The following is a 21784-nucleotide window of genomic DNA, read 5'->3' as shown; positions in this document are numbered from 1 at the left end:
ACTGCAATGTATTTCCAAAAATACATTAACATTGAAACAACCATATTACTGTCTTTAACTCTTCTCTGGTCCTGTAAGTGTGTGCACGGGACTCACCTGGGTGTAGAAGCTGGACATGGTCGTAGTCTCAATGTCCTTCTTCCCAATAATTTCCATTTTAACAGGGGCCGATGGAAACTTGGAGGAAAAATATTCCAAAAAGTCTGGAAGATAACTCGCTTCTCCGTGAACAATGGCCATGGCGTAATGAGCAGCCTGGGAAAATAAAGACATGAGTTGTGTTTACTGGTACTAGGCTATTTGTACTTTCTACTCATGACAATTAAATCAAAAACTAGTCATACTTTATCGAACAAATCTGTACTCAATGATCTGAACAGTATGTGTCATATATATAGTATTCCAGCAGTTGTTTTGGAGTTAAAACCAGCTTTAAGTGCTTAGGGCAGCTGGCTTTGTGGGTTAGTTAGGATGTAACAATAACCAAGATATTGTGTTAACATATCGGCAAAAGTCTCAATAATATCCTGGACAGTCACAATATATTCACAATATATTCAATTATGAGTGCATTTTATTTTAGCTTTAGGATAATTTATATGCATGTTAATTCTGTTTATTTGCCTCTTTATTACCCTGGTTAAGAACAATGATTTTTTGAATTTTATTTTATTTATAACTTTATACAGAAACTCTACAAAGGCAAATCATTTAAAAATAAACCAAACAAACCTTACATGATGTAAATAACATCCAAACACACAAACACACTGTAATCCCTGAACTTTGACCCAGAGCTTTTTTGTCCCATTAGCTTTAGTTAAAGATGCTAACTATGCTAATGCTGGAGTTAGCTCAACAATGTATGGATTATAAAAGCCAAATAAATAAAATGAGTCCTGTTTGTATTGGCGGGGCTGAAGTTGACAGGAGAACATTGATACTGTGTCCCTGTCCTTAATGGCTGCTGGGTGGATTCAAACAAACTCAGTGACTGGATTCAAGACGTTTTGGTCTTAAAAACGTGTTGTAAGAAATGTTTGTGGGACCAGCAATAACCCAAAACATTGTAGACATTTTGGCTGATAGCTGATGTTCTACAAGGCCCAAGGGATTACAATAAATGGTACAATACAATTAAAAAATAATGTGATAAAGAAAAACAATGGATAAATATTTTGCTCTGAATGAGGTGCTTGGTCTTATCCTCAAACACTTTTAATGAGCAGTTAACACAATAGGTCATGTAAAGTTGTTCACCTGTGATGAGTCCTCACTGAAGGCCAGCGTCACAAACTCGTCTGCGAACCTCTGCCTCTGTCCCGAGGAAAGACACGAGAGCTGGGACGTGTAGGCATGGGCCACCAGTGCTCCTCCGTTTGGCTGGGTCTCCACGTGGATGTACGGGGCAAACTCCAGGCCCGCCAGCCCGGGATAGGTGCACCCACGCTGGGCTTTGAGCAGGACGGGGTGGGGCTCGTCAGGATCGTGTACAGAGTTGCTGATGTCTCTCGGGGGAGGCGTCGTGGGCTTGATGTTGGGGGGCAGGATGGGCGGGGGAGACTTGAAGGGGGAGAGAGAGGAGAGGAGCGCTGGGTGGGAGGTGAAGGAATGAGAGGAGGGTTTTTTGGGCGGTAAAGACGTTAAACCGGAGCAGGACGTTTGACTGGAGCGGTGGAACATTTTAACCCGTCTGTGCCTCTCGTCCTCTTTGTGTTTTTTCTTTTTTTTCTTCTTGACTTTTTTCATCTGAAGTTCATCTTCTTCCAGACGGGTTTTGTCTTTGTTGTCTGAAAAGAGATGCAAAACAAAAACAAATGGTTCGTAAATGTACAGAATTGTACATGGAATTGAATTGCTTTAATAATACAATTATTACAAAATACAATGTTTCAGTCGATCAGATCCAGTACTTGGACTATGAGCTGCTGCCACTTTTGTAATTTACCCTTCTTTAACCAGCTTTCTTTATCCAAGTTCCACTAAGATTCAGAGCCTCATTTCACACCACCATCAACAGACCAATCGATTCTTAGCTTATTACTGAAAAAACAAAAACGTTTTATTTAAATTTTGAAAGGGTCTGTACCCAAGTTATATCATACTGTTATATCACCTCTGTGTGTTGTCTGCATCTCATTATTATAGTGTTTTATTCTCCGGGAAGCAGGAGGTTAGCATGCTAGGAGTTGTTAGCTTTACTGTGACAACAAACTCAGCTCTGGGCTCTGAAAGTAACTCATTCATTTTGCAGCATTAGCTCTGTGTGCTGTTCACTTCAGCCTCAGTGTCTTTGCGGATTTTCTGTTTCATAATTGCGGTCCGCAGCTTTTTTACGCAACAAAACCCAGTTAAAATATGCCGTTCTCTCCTCTGTTGTGCTTTAGTTGCTGCAGGTTTGCGTGAGACAAAAGCACCACAAGTCGTTCCGTGTACTCCACGCACCACAGATTCATGCAATTTTAATTAAATATGTAAAATAAATGAATCATCGAGGCAATCAAATAATAATTCAACGAATTACTGGATTTACTCGATCGTTTCAGTCCTATCACATACAAAAACATATATATATAGAGTTGTCTTCAGGTCAGTGAAGGCAAATCAATCAATCCATCAATCAATCAATCAATCAACCAACGCAACATGACATAATGCAGATGCTTCTACAAATGAAAGACATTGCTCCAGGACATGATGAAATAAGAACTAGCCTTTTAAAAGGAAGTAGCTTCCTCTATAATTGAGCCTTTGATTTATGTTCTCACAAGTGTTGTTCCAAAAGATCTTAAACTAGCCAAAGTAACTCCACTATTTAAATCTGGTGATTCCACCATCAACAATTAGCGGCCCATTTCTGTTCTACCCTTGTTTTTTAAGGTATATGGGGGGGGAAAAGGCAACATTATCTACACGCTTATCCAAAACCATCAGAATGGCTTAAGATAACAACCAAAGCTCAAATAGAGGTAAGCTAATGTGCAGGGTCCCACAGGGACCATCTTGGGACCTGTTTTATTCATAATTTATATAATTGATCTAAGAAATGTCAAAAAAGTGCTGCCCCCTATGTTTGCAGATGATATATGTCTTTGTGAAGAAATGAAATGAAGAATTATCCAAAATTTCAGCATGGTTTAAAACTAAATTTTAGGTTTTCAGTACAAAAATAATAGTATGATCACAACGATGTTAAACTCTCTATTGATGGTATTAGAAATAAGCAAGTTCCTCAAAATAAGTTTTAGGTGTAATTGTCAATCAAAAAACTGACCTGAAAATATGCCCAATGTTTGTTAAAACATTATATTTTTTTAAATCAAATCCATTGGTGTTCGGATCCTTCGTGCATGATGCATTTATATTATAGTTTAATCTATATACACATGTATTGTAACATGTAGCAGGTTTGGGGTCATTCATGAAAGAGCTATTTCAGCTAAATGTTGTTCACACTAAAGACATTTTAAAGAATTATTCAAATAGATCTGCTCCTTTGTTCAGAAAATACAACATCTTGACAATATTTAATGTTTTAACATCTATTGTATTTCTGTCTTCATGTATGCAAGTATGCGCACATGTCCAATGCTTTTCCCAGACTTTATGACAAATTATTATGTATTCTCCAGATGTTCACGCATATTCAATGAGACACAAAAGAGACTTTTCTCTTCCCTTGTGCAGAACTACAAATATTTAAAGAACAGTCAAGAACAGGGGCCGAGCCTCTGGAATCATGTAGCCTCTACTCTTCAATACATTTCTACATTTGATTGGTTTAAAAAGACAATTTACATTTACATTAATTCACGCAAATATTTAATAGGATGTTAATGTTTTCATGTGAGAAATGTACTTCCCTGTTCATGTATGTTTGTTAGTAGATGTTTTAGGTGGTCCTTCTGATTTCTGATTCTTATAAGACCGAATGGTCTTCTCACTCTCTCCAGCGCAATCATATTTTTTTTGATTATTGTTGTATACATTTGAAGAAAAAAAAATCTTGTATGTGCAAATAAATCAAATAAAAAGGTTAAAATGTTACTTGGTTCTCCTTTAAGCTACTTTCAGACATTATAACTTTGTTATGTTATGTTGAATTTGGGTGGTGTACAGAAAACAAGTATAAGCTCAGTTTTGGTAGGAATATTATTTTTTAAAAAACAACACACGTAATGATTTATCAAAACAAGTTCAGAATTTGTGCAACACTAAAATACTTGAATAATATATTTTTCAACCATTCTCTAGTGCAATTAAAGGAGAACTAAGTAACATTTTGACCTTAGTAAAAATCTTTGTAAGGCCGTATGACATGTCTGTGGTCTCCCCCTGCTGTCTCTGGGCTGAAAACCAGAGAGATGTATCCTGGGAAACTCTGGGTCTTGTTTATATATGGCAACGTTAAATCTTTTTGTATCTGATTATTAATTCTTATTGTAATAAAAAAGAAGGAAGAAGAACATTTTTTTTAAAGAAATGAAAAGAAAAAGGAACAGTTTTGTGTAAGTTCTGTGACAGTGTATTTTCACAGGAGAGCTGCAGGGGGAGCTCTATCACTAAAGTTACTTATTTCTGCTTCAACATAATTAAAAAAAGTTATGACTGCAAATCCTTGACTAATCTACGGTGGCTTTAAATCTTGAATCATAAAATATAGTAAGGTCTATTATTCCTCAGTAGGGTGAACCTTTGATACATAAATCATTTAAACATAAATAATCATGATGTCACATGATTCCATAATTGTTCAATAACCTTCTCCATGTTGAGCCTGTAACCAAACACCAGAGAATCAACAACACAGTCTCATTCAAACAGAGCGAGCAGTAAAGCAGTGTTAATGTCACCATAAGCTGTTAAGAGAATATGGATTTCCAATCGCGCCTCCCTCAGGCGCCGCTTCATCTCAAATACTGAACACAAGTCTCGGGTTACACTACACTCACAAGTATAATACAGCAGTACTGATCAGATTTACTGCTTTTGGACAGACGTGTACGCCTATTTATTATTGTCATTATGTAATAGTGGGCTGGGTGCTGTGATAAGAGCGTGTCCCTTAAAAGCCCAGAGGTGATCATTACAATCAGATGTAAGTAGCACTGCATCATTTGGGAAAAATATCTACCGAGATTTTTCTGACAAGAATTGAAATTGCGATTAGATTAGATTTATGTTTCAATAGTAGGATTCTGATAAAAGTTCACAAACTGAACTGAACTCACAAAAAGACTGAAATAGGTCTATGAACTGACAAACTACAAAAAGACTTGATCTAGACTAGAGTTAGCGGCTTTTATGCAGAATTAGACAGTATATTTAGTTGTTTTTGGAGGAAATAATGGTATTTCAAAAATTGGTGGTGATATTCGAATGTCTGAAGAGAATTTTCACATTAAAGACATTAACAAATGAGTATCTTTTCAGGTTGCACTACTTTAATATCAGGTTACATTAGTGTTAGGTTTGGGTGAGAAGTTTTGATGACCAAAAATTATACCTCTATTTTCAGACAATAATATGCCAATCTAATCTTTGTTTGAATGTCTTCAAACATATTTGTTGAGGCTTAATCATCTACCAAATTGTCAGTAAAAGTATTCACAAAAGTGCAGAAAATATCCCCCAGACCCTAGTTTACAATAGAGCTACAAATTCAAACCATTTTATTAAGTTGGTTCAACAAACACCTTTTTAAGTGTGCATTTAGGTTTGGCCAATATGAAAAATGTATATTCATTTTTTTCCCTTCACATTGATCAATCACGATTTGAGATTTTTTTTCAAATCTTATTAAAAACAAATAAAATTGTACTACAGTGTACATTTCCTGCACATAAACAATAAAGACTTTAACTCAAAATTCAAATATGTTCCTCTAACAATATATTTGTGCTATTGTGAGACAGATTTGACTTTTATTGCATTAAATAATTGTGTTCAGCTCCTTTCAGTTCCTCAGTATTTGAGGCATCTCCAGACAGCAGCTCATTCACTCTGAACCTCGGCTATTCTGAGAGCTTCTTTTCATTGCAAAAGTTTGTAGTCACTAAAGCCACTGCCAAGTCTTATTTGTCATGAAACAAAAATGGACCACATGCACTCGGTAACCTCAGCCATCTCTTGACTCGGCCAAGTTCTCTAGAAAGTTTGAACATTCTAAACAAGACACAAGACAAATGTAAAAAATGACCAAACCGTGCAATGACAAATCTTTTCAGGGAGAATAACTTCATTATAATCGAATAAACAATAGTGCAAAAAGTGATATGACAAAAAAAAAATATGATTTTAACTTTGATCTTTTGGGCATAAAGACCATGGCGGAGCTTTTAAAATGACCCGTGTGACCCTTGTGAGTTGTGCTGACCTTTGGGCTGTTTGACCTCTCCGTTCTCTCTCTTGATCTGGTTCATCAGTTTCTCCTTCTCTTTGACCTTCTTCTTGTCTCGCTCCTCTCTCTCTCCATCTTTAGTCTCGTCATTGGTCGAGTGTTCTGTGGGGATAGAAACAGTTTATTTGAGTATGTTTGGTGTGGTCTGCAGCACAGCTAAAGCCGCCAGCTTTCTGATTGGCTGTCAGGAGCGTCATCTAAGCACAATATAGTGTGACAGTCCACAGTATTATTGAGACTTTTGTCAATACATCATATCACAATATTTGACTTATTATCCATCATTTTAAAACACCAACAAAAACCAAAATACACAAGCATCAAATTCAAAGGACCGTATTTTCCGTACTATAAGGCACACTTAAAAGCCTTTAATTTTCTCAAAAAACGCATTATAGATGGACTAATTCTGGTTGTTCTTACTGACCTCGAGCGATTTTGTGTGGTACACGTTTTATTTATCTTAATGCACCTTGTAATTATATATGAAAAATGATTGGAAATAGACTTATAATCCAGTGCGCCTTATAGTGCGGAAAATACGGTAATATAATGCAAAACGAACATTGAGATTGCCATGTTTCCAGCAGACTGAAACGTTCATGCCGGGTTGTGCTTTTCAAAGTCTTCTAGATTCAGTAAATGGCGGTGAGGAAGCGTCCACACTATAATCTGCCCAGTTTGAAAACATGTATTTAACGCCGCAGGACGTTAAATACAGCTCTCTCCAAACTAAAGCCAGATTTATGCTCAGCTCCAGCACCCGGGATAATGGGATAATGGACGAGATGGACTCATTTAGCCTTTAACAGACATCGTTTACCACATCACACAATGGTTTGCCTCTCATAAAAAAAAAGGAATATTCTTCTTATCCCAAAAAGCAGAGGCGGCTGTTTAAATGCTCAACTTCAAAGATGGTGCTTTTCTTAAAGCGAGATGAGTCCAAAAGTGGATAACCTCGCAATATATAGTCCTATGAGTGATCTGTTCTTCTGTATCTACCTCTGTATCTACCTGCGTTGCACCAATGAAATTTCCCCATGTGGGACAATAAAGGAATATCTTATCTTAATACTTGAACTTCAACTAAGACATTGAATTGCCCTGTATCATCTGAACAGAGCTCTTCAATCAAGACTCAAGCTAAATATAAAAAATAACATCACCAACACTAGTTCTGCTGCTAAGTATTGGAACTGTACATTGCACATAAATCATAAGTTATTCACAAATAACAAGAGTCCAAATACATAGAAGTGAGTCCTGTCTCTGCCACAAGGTCAGATGAGGTCAAAGTTCAACATCCTCGTGTAATTGTATTAAAAATGAGACAATTCTACAGTTGGATGTTTGGACTGCTTAATTATGGAAATACAATGGGGATTATTATGATGCTTTTCAATAATGGCTTCACAATAAAGCCCAATTTGAGGAATTGGCTATAATGATCAATTATTACTATAACTAATAATTTGCTGTAGCTTTTGTTTGGACTAGGGTTGAAACAAGTTAAGATAAGATAAGATATTTCTTTATTGTCCCACATGGGGAAATTTCATTGGTGCAACGCAGGTAGATACAGAGGTAGATACAGAAGAACAGATCACTTATAGGAAGTCTGAAAAACACTTTCAGTAGAAGATCTCCTATAAATAAATAAAAACTACCATAGACAAATAAATAAATACATAAATACCATTGCATGTGATCACGACAGTAATTGCACATGAATATGTGTCACGACAGCACTTAGATTGCACATGAATTTCACAGTAATTGCACATGAATTGCACATGAATTCCAACAGTAATTGCACATATGACAGAATTGCACATCAGTATTAGGTAAGATCAGTATTGCGAGTGTTCAGTACTAACAGTTTTTGTTATAAAGTCTGACAGCAGCAGGAAGGAAAGACCTACGGAACCTTTCCTTCACACAGCGAGGGTGGATCAGTCTCTCACTGAAGCTGCTCTCCAGAGCGGAGAGAGTGTCCTGCAGGGGGTGACACTCATGGTCCAGCATAGATGTGAATCTAGCCAGGACCCTCCTGTCCCCCACCTCCTGCACCGAGTCCAGAGCACAGCCCAGGACGGAGCTGGACTTCTTGATGACTCTGTCCAGCCTCTTCCTCTCCCTCTCTGTGATGCTGCTGCTCCAGCAGGCCACACCGTACAGGAGGGCTGATGCCACCACAGAGTCGTAGAAGGTCTTCAGGAGTGGCCCTGTCACTCCAAAAGACCTGAGTCTCCTCAGGAGGTAGAGCCGACTCTGGCTCTTCCTGTACAGTGCGTCTGTGTTATGAGTCCAGTCCAGTTTGTGGTTCAGATGAACACCCAGGTACTTGTATGAGTCCACTCTCTCAATGTCCCGTCCCTGGATGTTCACTGGTGAGGGGGCAGTGGGGTGGCGTCTGCGGAAATCCACCACCATCTCCTTGGTCTTCCCCGCGTTGATGAGGAGGTGGTTCCGCTGACACCAGTCCACAAAGTCCTGCGCCAGTCCTCTGTACTCCGCGTCATCGTCGTCCGTGATGAGTCCGATGATGGCAGAGTCATCAGAGAACTTCTGCAGGACACAGCTGTCCGTGTCATGTCTGAAGTCTGCAGTGTAAAGGGTGAAGAGAAAGGGCGCGAGGACAGTGCCCTGGGGCGCCCCCACACTGCAGGTCCGAGTGTCAGACACACAGTTCCGGGCTCTCACAAACTGGGGTCGGTCTGTGAGGTAGTCCAGGATCCACTCTGCCAGGTCATACTCCACACCAGCCGTCTCCAGCTTGTCCCTCAGGAGCAGCGGCTGGATGGTCTTGAAGGCGCTGGAAAGATCGAAGAACAGGATCCTCACAGAGCTGCCAGGCTTTTCCAGGTGAGAGAGAGAGCGGTGCAGCAGGGAGATGACGGCGTCCTCTACTCCGATGCCAGACCGATATGCAAACTGCAGCGGGTCCATGGCTGAGCCCACGGTGGAGCGGAGGTGGTCCAGGACCAGCCGCTCCAGTGTCTTCATCAGGTGGGACGTGAGAGCCACTGGCCTGAAGCTGTTGAGGTCTTTGGCGCGCGGTGTCTTGGGCACAGGTACCAGACAGGAGGTCTTCCAGACCTGTGGTACCACCCTCAGCTTCAGGCTCATGTTGAAGACATGCTCCACAACTCCACACAGTTCATCTGCGCAGGACTTAAGGAGCCTGGGGCTGATGCCATCAGGTCCTGCTGCCTTCCTAACTTTAATCCTCTTCAGCTCACTCCTCACCTGTGCTGCTGTGACAGTCAGTGGTTGGCAGGGGGACTGTGTGCTGGGGGGATGGGTGAGTCCAGGCGAAGTGGGGAGCTGATGATCCGGGGCAGATAAGCGAAGAGGAACAGATGCAGGGCATTGTCCAGCTGTGGAAGAGGGAGCATGCAGCTGTACAGGGGGAGGGACGGGTGATCGATCAAACCTCAAGAAGTGAGCATTTAAATCATTCACCCACTGTAGATCCCCCTCTGTCTGGGCAGGGGGGATTTTGAAGCCCGAGGTGGTTTTCAGGCTCCTCCACACTCCCTGAATGTTCTTTTGCTGCAGCTGCTCCTCCATCCTCCTCTTGTAGCCGGCCTCAGCCTGCCTGATTTTCCTCCTCAGCTCCCTCTGCACAGTCCTCAGCTCCTCCTTGTTCCCTGACCTGAAGGCTCTCTTCTTCTCCTTCAGCAGAGCCTTCAGTTCACGGTTAATCCATGGCTTATTGTTTGGAAAACACCGCACCGTCCGGGAGGGAACAATGTTCTCAAAACAGAAGTTGATGTAGTCCGTGATGCACTCTGTGATGGTGTTGATGTCCTCCCCATGTGGGTCATAAAGCTCAGTCCAGACAGTGGTGCTGAAGCAGTCCCTCAGAGCCTCCTCGCTCTCAGCAGACCACATCCTCACCTCACGGGACACCACAGGCTGCCTGTGCACGATGGGTTCATACACAGGCCTCAGATGTACAAGGTTGTGGTCCGAGCTGCCCAGGGGAGGGAGGGGGGGAAGAGGAATAAGCCTCCTTGGTGTTGGCAAAAAACAAGTCCAATGTTCTATTCTCTCTGGTGGGGCAGGTAACATACTGGGTGTATGTTGGTAGAACAGAAGAGGGAGAAGCGTGGTTAAAGTCACCAGAGATGAGGAAGAGAGCCTGTGGATGCTGTGTTTGCAGCCTACAAGTGCAGGAGAGCAGTGCTTCACAAGCATTTTCAGCATTGGCAGACGGGGCCACATAGACTGCGATCAAAATCACATGTGAGAACTCCCGAGGCAGATAATATGGCCTCATGCCAATAGCCAATAGTTCAATATCCTTGTTACATAGCTGCTCCCTCACTGTGCAGTGTTCGGGTTTGGACCAGCTCGTGTTCACATACACCGCCAGACCTCCACCTCTTTTCTTCAAGCATTCTCTCGTTCTGTCCGCCCGCAGCAGATGAAAATTGTCCAAACCTACAATAGAGTCTGGCATTTCTGCTGTTAACCAGGTCTCTGTGAAAATCAAGACGCTGCTGTCCCTATAAATCCTCTGGGACCGCATGAGGCTCGCTATTTCCGTCATTTTATTTTGAAGGGACCTCACGTTACCCATGACTACGGCGGGAACCGACTTCCTGTTTTCTCCTCTCTTCTCTCGGAGTTTACGTCCAGCCCGTCTGCCTCGTTGCGTTTTCCTTAGGATGTCCGCCGGGATAACGTGACAATCTCCGGGTAAGACGACTGTTCTCCGCAGTTTCATGAGTTCCTCCTTTGTGTAAACGCGGTACGGCGCCGGCCGGGGGGCGGGGCCGGAGCCGGGGGGCTCAGAGCCAAGACAGATCGCAACGACACGACGAAAACACTCAATCCAGCCGAATAAAGTCAAAACAAGTTAATTTAAAGCGATTCCAGTGCGTGTCCCGATCGTTCGTGAAGTTCCTCTTTCATATAAACGTGTATATAAACGTGTACCGACGACACGCCGTACTTTAGCGCGGCCGGAGGGCGCGGGGGGGGGGGGGGGGGGGGGGGGCTGGTGGCTCGCTCGGAGCTAGCTCACGTCACAACAACACAACGAAAAACGCTCAAATCCAGCCGAAAAAAGTCAAAAACAGTTGAATAAAAAACTATTCCAGCGCGTGTCCCTATCGTACAGTAAAATAGAAAAAATATACTAACTATGTTTACAAAATATAGGAGATAAAGCACAATAAGTGTGAGAAAGAAGATAGAGCGTTTACACGGGGCTGCCAGCTGTACCAGCGCCTTATGACGTCAAATGAAATCAATCAATCACAACTAATGGATTATTGAGATAATCGTCAACACATTTAGTGATCAAATAGTTGTTATCTGGATGATACACAGACTCCAAACATGTGAAAAGAAGAGGTTTTCTGAATCAGACATCAAACAGTCCCAGAAAACATGAAGGGAATGTTCAGGTTTTTGATCATTAAAAACATACTCCATCCTTCAGGAGAGCTTCAGACTCCTCTGAAATATTGGAGAAAATCTCATATTTTGAGGCCTTTTGCGATCCAAACCACTAATCGATGAATCAAAGTGATCGATGACTCAGAGAGTCCCTCTCTGAGTCCTCCTCTTTGAGTCCTCCTCTCTGAGTCCTCCTCTTTGAGTCCTCCTCTCTGAGTCCTCCTCTCTGAGTCCTCCTCTCTGAGTCCTCCTCTCTGAGTCCCAGAGGGACTCAGAGAGGAGGACTCAGAGAGGACTCACAGAGGACTCATAGAGGAGGACTCAAAGAGGACTCAAAGAGGAGGACTCACTCAGAGAGGAGGACTCAGAGAAGACTCACAGAGGGATTCAGAGAGGAGGACTCACTCAGAGAGGACTCACAGAGGACTCACAGAGGACAGAGGACATCCATAGAACTGGAAAGGGAAGAACGACAAGGAGAAGGGCGTTTTAATTACGTTTTATTCAGTTCGACCCCAAAATAAACACGTGTGGAATGGGATTATTTAAAGTGCAAACAGAATACTAAAGTTCACAATTCATTTAATTCTGTCCACACCAGAATAAATGAGTTTGATGTCATTTTAGTGCAAATTGAAAACTTTTGGAGGGGAAATGAAAAGCATTGCAATAGTGATTGGATTTGACATTTGTTTGTCTTTAATCAGATCAGATTAATACTTCTAACTGCAACCGTTTACCATTTCTATTCCATTGAACCCCATTTGTAAGGGAACCTAATCTCATTTAAAAAACTATTTAAAATCATTCCAACAAATATGTTCATGGTAAAAGAAGAGATTCTAGAATGTGATGTCAGATTTCCCCATTGACTCATTGTATTTTGACACGAAATATCAAAAAGGTTCATTCACAAATACTTAATTTGACGATTTCTATGTGTGTGCGTGTTTACATATAAATATAAATATAAAAATGATGAGCATGAGATAAATGAGCATTAAAAATATGTTCTAGCCATATAAGACCTCTTCACAGACAGCTCATTGGCTTTAGCACTGTTTTTTTCTGCTGAATAATAAAGGTTTATGCTGATGATTTGACATAAAACGGCACTAGATTCATTTAGTGCGGCTTCTAATCTTCGCAAAGGTAAAGCATTCAGGGGGCGCAGGGAAAGTAGTGCACAATGGGGCAGCTGATGCATGCTAATGAGCCTGATTTACATTTTAATTGACATGTCTGAAGAAATGTGTTTGTCTTTTTTGCACGTTTGGGTACATTAGTGCACTATTACACATTTATAAGCACAAAAGTATTATACTATAAGCACAAGCTGAATATACTTGGACCCAGGGCTCTGACATTTACAACAAATTTACCGCAAGAATTGTAGTGAATTTGGACCGTCTTTTTTAAATACACACTTTGGATTACAGCATAAAACTTATTTTTAAGATTTAAAAGTAGAGAAATGTGTGTGTGCTTAATATTGTTCAAATTTAAGATGAAGATTAAGTAAAGAATATACTCTACAAACGCCTTAGCGGTCTCTGACACAAGCGACTCATTCTATGTCTCTGTTTGAGTTGTGTAGAGGTTGTAGTTTAAGTGACATCACAGGACAAGTCATTGGTCACTAATATTATTTTCACTCCAATGGATAATGCTACTGTAAGTAAAATGTGAGTCAAATTTGATTCAATTGTAAAATATTCTCTGATTGAACAAATGAAACGCTCAGATCCAGGAATCATCAAATGTCTAAATGTAAATTGTACCTATTCAAATAATCGTATTGTTTGAATACTGCTCTGCAATGTCTCCAGCACACAGCAGGAGACTTTTCACTCTCACGGACTAAATCTCATAGATATCTGTGCTAAACAGGCACTTTGCACGAGAAAGTCGCCATATTAAAGAGGCTGAGGCCATTTTTCCCTCCATGAAGTTGCAACATTTGATTTGCTCCAGTACAAATATATTGTAAAAGCAGTTCTTGTGGTCAAAATGAGAAAGCCGAGTTAATTCCTCATCTAATTATAGAGTAGAGCATTTGATTCTTGAAAAACAGAAAGTGCGCTGTTAGCATGCTAGTTGTTGTTAGCATGCTAGTTGTTGTTAGCGTTGCTAGTTGTTGTTAGCGTTGCTAGTTGTTGTTAGCATGCTAGTTGTTGTTAGCATGCTAGTTGTTGTTAGCGTTGCTAGTTGTTGTTAGCATGCTAGTTGTTGTTAGCGTTGCTGTGATGGCGAAACTCCCTCTGGGCTCTGAAAGTTGTGAAAAGCGCTTATAAACTGATGAGTTTATAGGCACTTTTCACAAACCTCGGAGCCCAGAGCGAGTTTTGTGTGTTATGCATATGTATTATTATGTTTTGGATCACATTCTCGTGAACCCAACCTCGTGTCTCGTCCTGTCACCGTTACCTTTATACAGAACTGTCATTTGCCAATCGTGACCATTCAAATTAGGGTTTAGATTAGATTGATCCGGATTATTCTTGCCCTAGTCTGGTTATGTAGACACATTTGTATCGCAGCATAACAAAAACTGGACTAATAATAATGAAGATGAACGACAGCAGGATGAGTCACAGGCTGTCGGAGTGAGAGACGTAATGTGTGGACTATATGAAGTACAGGGCAGTGCTGCCCAGTGGTCGCGTGGTTAAGGCGGCAGCACATATGCCAAGCTGCATGTCCTCCCTTCTTTCATCCCCCTTTCACACTAAATAAATAAAGCCTCCGGGCCAAATGAACTATTATTCATGAATACTGGACTGAGATGAATGAGACACGGCAGACTGTCTTCAACGGTCCATTTGACTTTAAAACAAATGTATCTCGGATGTAAAACTCCAGCAATGGAAACAATAGATGGATACCTGTGGAATGTACTTTTGGCTGCATCAGAAAACCTGTTACAAGGAGACGGACGACAGCGAGCCAACGATCAAGGACTGGACATTCATCAAATGGAAAGACTGACTTTTACACTAACATTGAAAATGAACAAATTTGCAAGACACTGGAACAGATGGGACGGATAGAAAAAGGGGACATAAGACTTTTTATGGACTGCTATTTTTGTTTTATGTTGTTCTGTGTTTAAAAAAATGTATTAAGCAAAACAAAAAAAGAAAGAAAGAAAGCATAATTCTTGATATGGCAGTCGCAGTGGCACTTCTGCCTCACGGTAACAAGGTCCCTCGAGTAATCACACACAAAAAGCATCATTTGGATCAGTTTCGGTTTTGAAAGGCGTTGGTTTGTTACATTTCAGTTCATTTTCAGTAACGAGTATTTAAGCCATTATAGAAGAGTTGATAAATGGGTAAAAGACGATGGTTTCATTGGTGTCTGTTTCTGTAGAGGCCAGTGCGACGCGGAGCAGCTCAGTTTTCCCGAGCCTCTGGAACTGGACAGAGGAGATTCACGGATAAAGGCAAAGAGGATTTGGAGACGATTTCCTCATGAGGAGCAGGAGTTTGTGCTGCTGAGGATTCAACTCTGAAGTGACAACATGTATGCAGCATAAACAGAGAGATAATACTTTATTGTCAGATCCAGTGTCTGAGATTTGTAGGACATCTAACTTCTCTTTCTATTATGTCCTCGATGAAGTTTATGTGTATTTTGTAGTTTAAGCTGTAGAACATAACTGGGGTCAGAAATAATGCTCTTGGTCAATCGCATAGTGTTGTTTTAGTATGAGGTCTCAGTCTGTTCAAGGGTTGAGTCACAATCTTTGAGAATATTTGAATCCGGGGTCTCAGTCCAAATTTGCAGTAACTAAGAGGCAGCAGTACCACACAGTACTACAGTACTGCAGCACGCTGGGGATGACGGAGCTGAATGCACATGATCTATACATTTTGCCACATTTGGAAAGTAGCACTGATGATTAAAAGGCTAAGAAACCTGTTAAAAGTGATTAAAACTCCTCAATATGGGCTAATCTGTCACGTGATAGTGCCCCTGAGGAACACGTGTGACGGTTTGTTCTGCCGCACTAAAATACATCGAAACGGTACAAACGTGGACACAAACGAACGTGCTGTGACCAAACGATTCACTGTTTGGTCCTCTCTTTTTGGAAAGCAACGTTGAGACAATGTTTTTATGTTCAAGTTCTGAAAAATGTGCAGTGACACAAATCAGCCCAGAATCAACAGTACTCGATACTCTCTGAACATCTACACTAGTCTGAGCTCAGGACAGTGCATGTTAATGAACAACACTCATATTATTGCACATGTTTTAGTGATGGGGGGAAAACAAGGAAACCTCCGCAGACACAGGGAGAACATGCAAACTCCACACAGCTTGTGCTTAAACATCTACACTCATTATTACACTAAGATGACCTTGTTTTGTCCCATAGTTTGGGCTGAGATGATGGGTCGTTTGGCCTGTTGGTCCCCCACACTCAGCCGTCCCAGGACCCTCACTCCTGGAGCATTTAGAGTAACTGTATTCAGTAGTTACTTTTCCTTTAGGTAGAGTACAAATGGATTCAGTAACTTTCCTAAAATAACCGTCGATGTGTGATGTTTTTCTGCTTCTTTAAATCAGGGATGAACAAATGCATACCAAACATAAAGATGTGAATGTAAAGAGAGATGTTTGTGCTCCTGCTGTTAATCCCCCCCGGGGCGTGCAGAGGGTGGGAGGGGCGGGGCGTGCAGAGGGTGGGAGGGGCGGGGCGTGCAGAGGGTGGGAGGGGCGTGCAGAGGGTGGGAGGGGCGGAGCCTGTCCCACCTGCTCCAGTCTGCAGAGCGGACACCCCCCCGAGCCAGCGCAAACAGGGCACTACCTCTACTACGCTTTTACACTAGAAAAGAATTCAACTTAATATGAGTTTTCTGTTTAGTCAGAATTCAGTAGTCTCATTTTCTATTTGCTGATAATTATATGAATGGATAAACTTGAACAGGAATCGTACAGGATTAGCAGGTCATCTTAATACTACGGGAGAGTTTGTTTACCTGGAAATATAATGGAGCTCCAAAATGTTCATGCTATTGTGGGTAACGATACATTTACTTGAGCAACCTTTGGAAAAGTGTGTACTTCTCAGAGTACTTCTCAGAGTACAGTACTTCTCAGAGTACTTCTCAGAGTCCAATGTCAGATTATGTGCATTATTTCTATTTAATGTATTATTATTCTATTAACTTCAGATTGTAACTCTCTAGACTTTTTTTTTTACTCTTACTTGAGTAATTTCCTGGACCACAAACTATATCTGCCATAGACAAACAAAGCCACTGTGATTTGAGAATTCCATCTGCACATGTCCAGATGCACAAAGCTCAATCTCTTACTACGGCAACATGAAGGAGGACAAACTACATCTAATATGCCATCAACATCCTTTACTTTTATACATGTAGCCTGTATTTTAAACTAAATATGAGCCCTACGTTCAAAAACAGCAGCTAATAAACTTGATCAGTGCAGAGAAACATTGAGGCCAAATAACTTTAGTTTAATATTTATTGTGAAATTTGACATTGATCTCTTATCACATAAAATAAATGTTATGAAGCTTTCGTAACACATTATTTAAAAAGACACGTTTAACCTTTTCTGGTTATTTAAATAAAGAAAATATAGTCCAGCATGATTGATGCAAATTCCACCTTCTGCAAACGTTCTAATCTTAGAAAAGTATGATTCAAATGACATGACTGGAAAAGATGTCCATGTCCTGTTCTGTATGATTGTTATGGCATTTATTTCATATACACTCTGCATTGAAAATGTATTTATTGTATTCGGGTAGATATATAATTACACATTACAGTGTTCTTTGCTGTGAATTAAATGTCGAGCCACATCAGGAGATTAAAATGTTACAACCCAATTTATTTTTGAATGAATGCTAAAGGAAATGTTAATTATAAATAATTGAAATAAGTTATGTTCAAAAGAAGCACTTATGTTTAAGATCAGGTTCAAAACAAAAACTGCAGAATTGCAGCGGAATTTAAAACAAACATTTAAGAATGAATATTCAAATTCAAATAGGCTTAAAATGAAGGGAATAGAACTAGATTTGGATGAAGTTCAGGGTAAAATGCACTTTCTATTCAGCTTTTATCCCCACATCCTGATCATTAGCTGAGTACCAGTACTACAGTACCAGTACTACAGTACCAGCACTAGAGTACCAGCACTAGAGTACCAGTACTACAGTACCAGCACTAGAGTACCAGTACTAGAGTACCAGCACTAGAGTACCAGTACTACAGTACCAGCACTAGAGTACCAGCACTAGAGTACCAGCACTAGAGTACCAGCACTAGAGTACCAGCACTAGAGTACCAGCACTACAGTACCAGCACTAGAGTACCAGTACTACAGTACCAGCACTAGAGTACCAGCACTAGAGTACCAGTACTACAGTACCAGCACTAGAGTACCAGCACTAGAGTACCAGCACTACAGTACCAGCACTAGAGTACCAGCACTAGAGTACCAGCACTAGAGTACCAGCACTAGAGTACCAGCACTAGAGTACCAGCACTACAGTACCAGCACTAGAGTACCAGTACTACAGTACCAGCACTAGAGTACCAGCACTAGAGTACCAGTACTACAGTACCAGCACTAGAGTACCAGCACTAGAGTACCAGCACTAGAGTACCAGCACTAGAGTACCAGTGCTACAGTACCAGTACTACAGAACAGTGTGGGAAGAATACTTTGAAACTATATTTAGTTATACGTTACCCTGAAATAAAATCCATTTGTAGTGCATTCTGGTCCAATCAAAGACTGTACAATACATTTACAGTGAGTTCCATTTATCCCGGATTAGAGAAGACAATATCATAAGTACGATCAAGTACCATAAAGTATTCTTTTGATTTAAGCAAAGTCTGTATTTGGAATAACACCAAATGAACATCTAATGTACCAGTAGTCTATTTAGTACTTTGTATACATACAGGCCCTACAAGTATTAAGATACTTCCTTACACTGCCTAATACTTTGAGGAAAAGTACTGTAGGCCAACTAGATTCAATATTATATAATGCAATGGAATAAATCAAATGCAGGAACAAAGGATTTCAATATCAGCTCAAGAATGAGACGTTATTGATCAGAATAACAGTTTGTTCAAAGTCAAACCAATAACAGCTGTTTATGTGATGTAAGAACGTTCTGCCTGAACAAATGATTCTCTTTTCTATGGCCCCAAGCACAGTGTGTGTGTGTGTGTGTGTGTGTGTATGTCTGTCTCTCTGTGTGTGTGTGTGTGTGTGTGTGTGTGTGTGTGTGTGTGTGTGTGTATGTCTGTCTCTCTCTGTGTGTGTGTGTGTGTGTCTCTGTGTGTGTGTGTGTGTGTGTGTGTGTGTGTGTATGTCTGTCTCTCTCTGTGTGTGTGTGTGTGTGTATGTCTCTGTGTGTGTGTGTGTGTGTGTGTGTGTGTGTATGTCTGTCTCTCTCTGTGTGTGTGTGTGTGTGTCTCTGTGTGTGTGTGTGTGTGTGTGTGTGTATGTCTGTCTCTCTCTGTGTGTGTGTGTGTATGTCTCTGTGTGTGTGTGTGTGTGTGTGTGTGTGTGTATGTCTGTCTCTCTCTGTGTGTGTGTGTGTGTGTCTCTCTGTGTGTATGTGTGTGTGTGTGTGTGTATTTCTCTGTGTGTGTGTGTGTCTCTGTGTTTGTCTGTGTGTGTGTGTCGCTCTGTGTAAGTGTGTGTGTGTCTCTCTGTGTAAGTGTAAGTGTGTGTCTCAGTGTGTGTGTCTCTCTGTGTCTGTGTAAGTGCGTGTGTCTCTCTCTGTGTTAGTGTAAGTAAGTGTCTCTCTCTGTGTAAGTGTGTGTCTCTCTCTGTGTAAGTGTGTGTGTCTCTCTCTGTGTACGTGTGTGTGTCTCTCTCTGTCTGGGTAAGTGTGTGTGTGTCTCTCTGTGTAAGTGTGTGTCTCTCTCTGTGTAAGAGTGTGTGTGTCTCTCTGTGTAAGTGTGTGTCTCTCTCTGTGTAAGAGTGTGTGTGTCTCTCTCTGTGTGAGTGTGTGTGTGTGTGAGTCTCTGTGTCTGTGTAAGTGTGTGTGTCTCTCTCTGTGTAAGTGTGTGTGTGTCTCTCTGTGTAAGTGTGTGTCTCTCTCTGTGTAAGTGTAGGTGTGTGTCTCTCTCTGTGTAAGTGTGTGTCTCAGTGTGTGTGTCTCTCTGTGTCTGTGTAAGTGCGTGTGTCTCTCTCTGTGTTAGTGTAAGTAAGTGTCTCTCTCTGTCTGGGTAAGTGTGTGTGTCTCTCTCTGTGTAAGTGTGTGTCTCTCTCTGTGTAAGAGTGTGTGTGTCTCTCTGTGTAAGTGTGTGTGTGTCTCTCTGTGTAAGTGTAAGTGTGTGTCTCTCTGTGTAAGTGTAAGTGTGTGTCTCTGTGTAAGTGTGTCTCTCTCTGTGTAAGTGTGTGTGTGTAAGTGTGTGTCTCTCTCTGTGTAAGTGTGTCTCTCTCTGTGTAAGTGTGTGCGTGTGTGTGTGTGTGTAAGTGTAAGTGTGTGTGTTACAGAAGGGGGCGTGGTGCGTTACCAAAACAACGCTCAGCTCATAATGGCGGGCGCCTGTCATGTTGTTGTTGATGCACTTTCGACCACACGAAGCGGCGAAACGTGCGCGTAACGTCACAGTGGAGCTGGTCAGAATACGTGACGCGGTCCCATTCCCGTTACTCACACGTTACTCACACGTTACCCACTTGTCTGTCGTTAAAACAGACACAACGTCACGCCGCTACTACTGCCCTCAAACGGACGAGTGTTAGCGGCGGGTTCACGCGCGGGTGACCGGGCACGCGACGACAGCGAGCGGCCGTAAATATCGGCAAAAACCCGGCGCGAACCACGACGATTGTGCGTCAAAGTTGGCCAAAACATCGACGATTCAGAGTTTATTTTCAGTCCAAAAATGTGACGAATTACTGCAGGAAGCACGTTTTCTCGACCCAACTCGCCTCAAACAAACGTCAGGACACGGTTCTGTCTTAAAATCGACAACTCCATTCAACACATTCCCAACAGAAAGTGTTTTTTTTTAAAACAAAATCCTGCAATAACACGACGGCCTACCTTTGGATGACAGCGCGACCTCGCCGTTCTCGCGCTTCTTCGTTGCGGCGACATCGTTCAAACTCGTTATTACGTCGTCGCTGTTCTTGTTGGGGTTATTCCCACTTGTGTTGCTGTTTAATAACACTTTATGCTTTTTCCTTCGCTCTTCCTCGCCCTCCTTGATCCTATGTTTCTCTTTAATGCCTTTCTTGTTCGGTTTGGTCGCTTTATGCAGGAAGAAATCGCTCTGTTTCAGGACTTTCGGTGCATTGGTCGGACCGGGGTCGTGCGGTCCGGCAGCGGGGAAGTGCGGTCCGGCAGCGGGGAAGTGCGGTCCGGCAGCGGGGAAGTGCGGTCCGGCAGCGGGGTAGTGCGGTCCGGCAGCGGGGTAGTGCGGTCCGGCAGCGGGGACGGGCGCCGGGTTGTTGCCGCTCGCTTGGACCGGGCTGGAGCTCCACACGTTCGGCTGCTTGAGTTTGTCTTTGCCGCTGCTGACGAGTTTCTTCATGGGTTTGTCGCCGCGCTCCTCCACTCGGCTCTTCTTGGGTGGCGGCTGGCTCGTCGGGGAGAGGTTGTCCGCGGTTCCCGTTGCCTCGGTCGGCTTCGGGAGTTTGTGTTTGGCCGAGGCGAGCGCTGGGTCTGCCGCAGTGGCAGCGGCGGCGGCGGCGGCAGCTTCGGAGAGGCAGTCGGAGCCCAGCGAGGCCGCCATCTTGAGCCTTCTCTCTCTGTTTACGCTCCTCCAGCGTCGCTGATGGTTTTTTTTCCCATGCGACGTGCGGCAGCAGCGCGGGGGCGGGGCCTGCGTCTGACAGGAAACTACAAGCTGCTTTTACCAGCTGTACTTTAATAAAACCTCATCTTTATACTAATTATACCACAGCGGGGTGGACGGTGACATAACCAGGTTACATAATATAAGC

At 42.1% G+C, this 21784-nt stretch overlaps 1 protein-coding gene across 1 annotated transcript in view; it reads right to left on the bottom strand.

Moving 5' to 3' along the window:
* Window positions 1-21644, bottom strand: part of LOC140367333 (uncharacterized) — a 41500-nt gene extending 19856 nt beyond the window's left edge. Inside the window, exons 1-4 of the mRNA XM_072453761.1 lie at window positions 20883-21644; window positions 6377-6502; window positions 1261-1790; window positions 97-255 (exon numbers count right to left, since the gene is read on the bottom strand). Of these exons, the coding sequence (XP_072309862.1) occupies window positions 97-255; window positions 1261-1790; window positions 6377-6502; window positions 20883-21573 (1506 nt within the window). The 5' untranslated portion in view covers window positions 21574-21644. The remainder of the gene's footprint in view (window positions 1-96; window positions 256-1260; window positions 1791-6376; window positions 6503-20882) is intronic.
* Window positions 21645-21784: the final 140 nt, after the last annotated feature.

This window comes from Eucyclogobius newberryi, unplaced genomic scaffold (assembly GCF_026437365.1).
Source record: "Eucyclogobius newberryi isolate DKJ021-1_F unplaced genomic scaffold, fEucNew1.0.hap1 SCAF_2, whole genome shotgun sequence".
In the NCBI taxonomy this organism is placed as follows: Eukaryota; Metazoa; Chordata; class Actinopteri; order Gobiiformes; family Gobiidae; genus Eucyclogobius; species Eucyclogobius newberryi.
The sequence above is the reverse complement of the archived record's forward strand: the minus strand, read 5'-3'. Positions and strand labels throughout refer to the sequence as shown.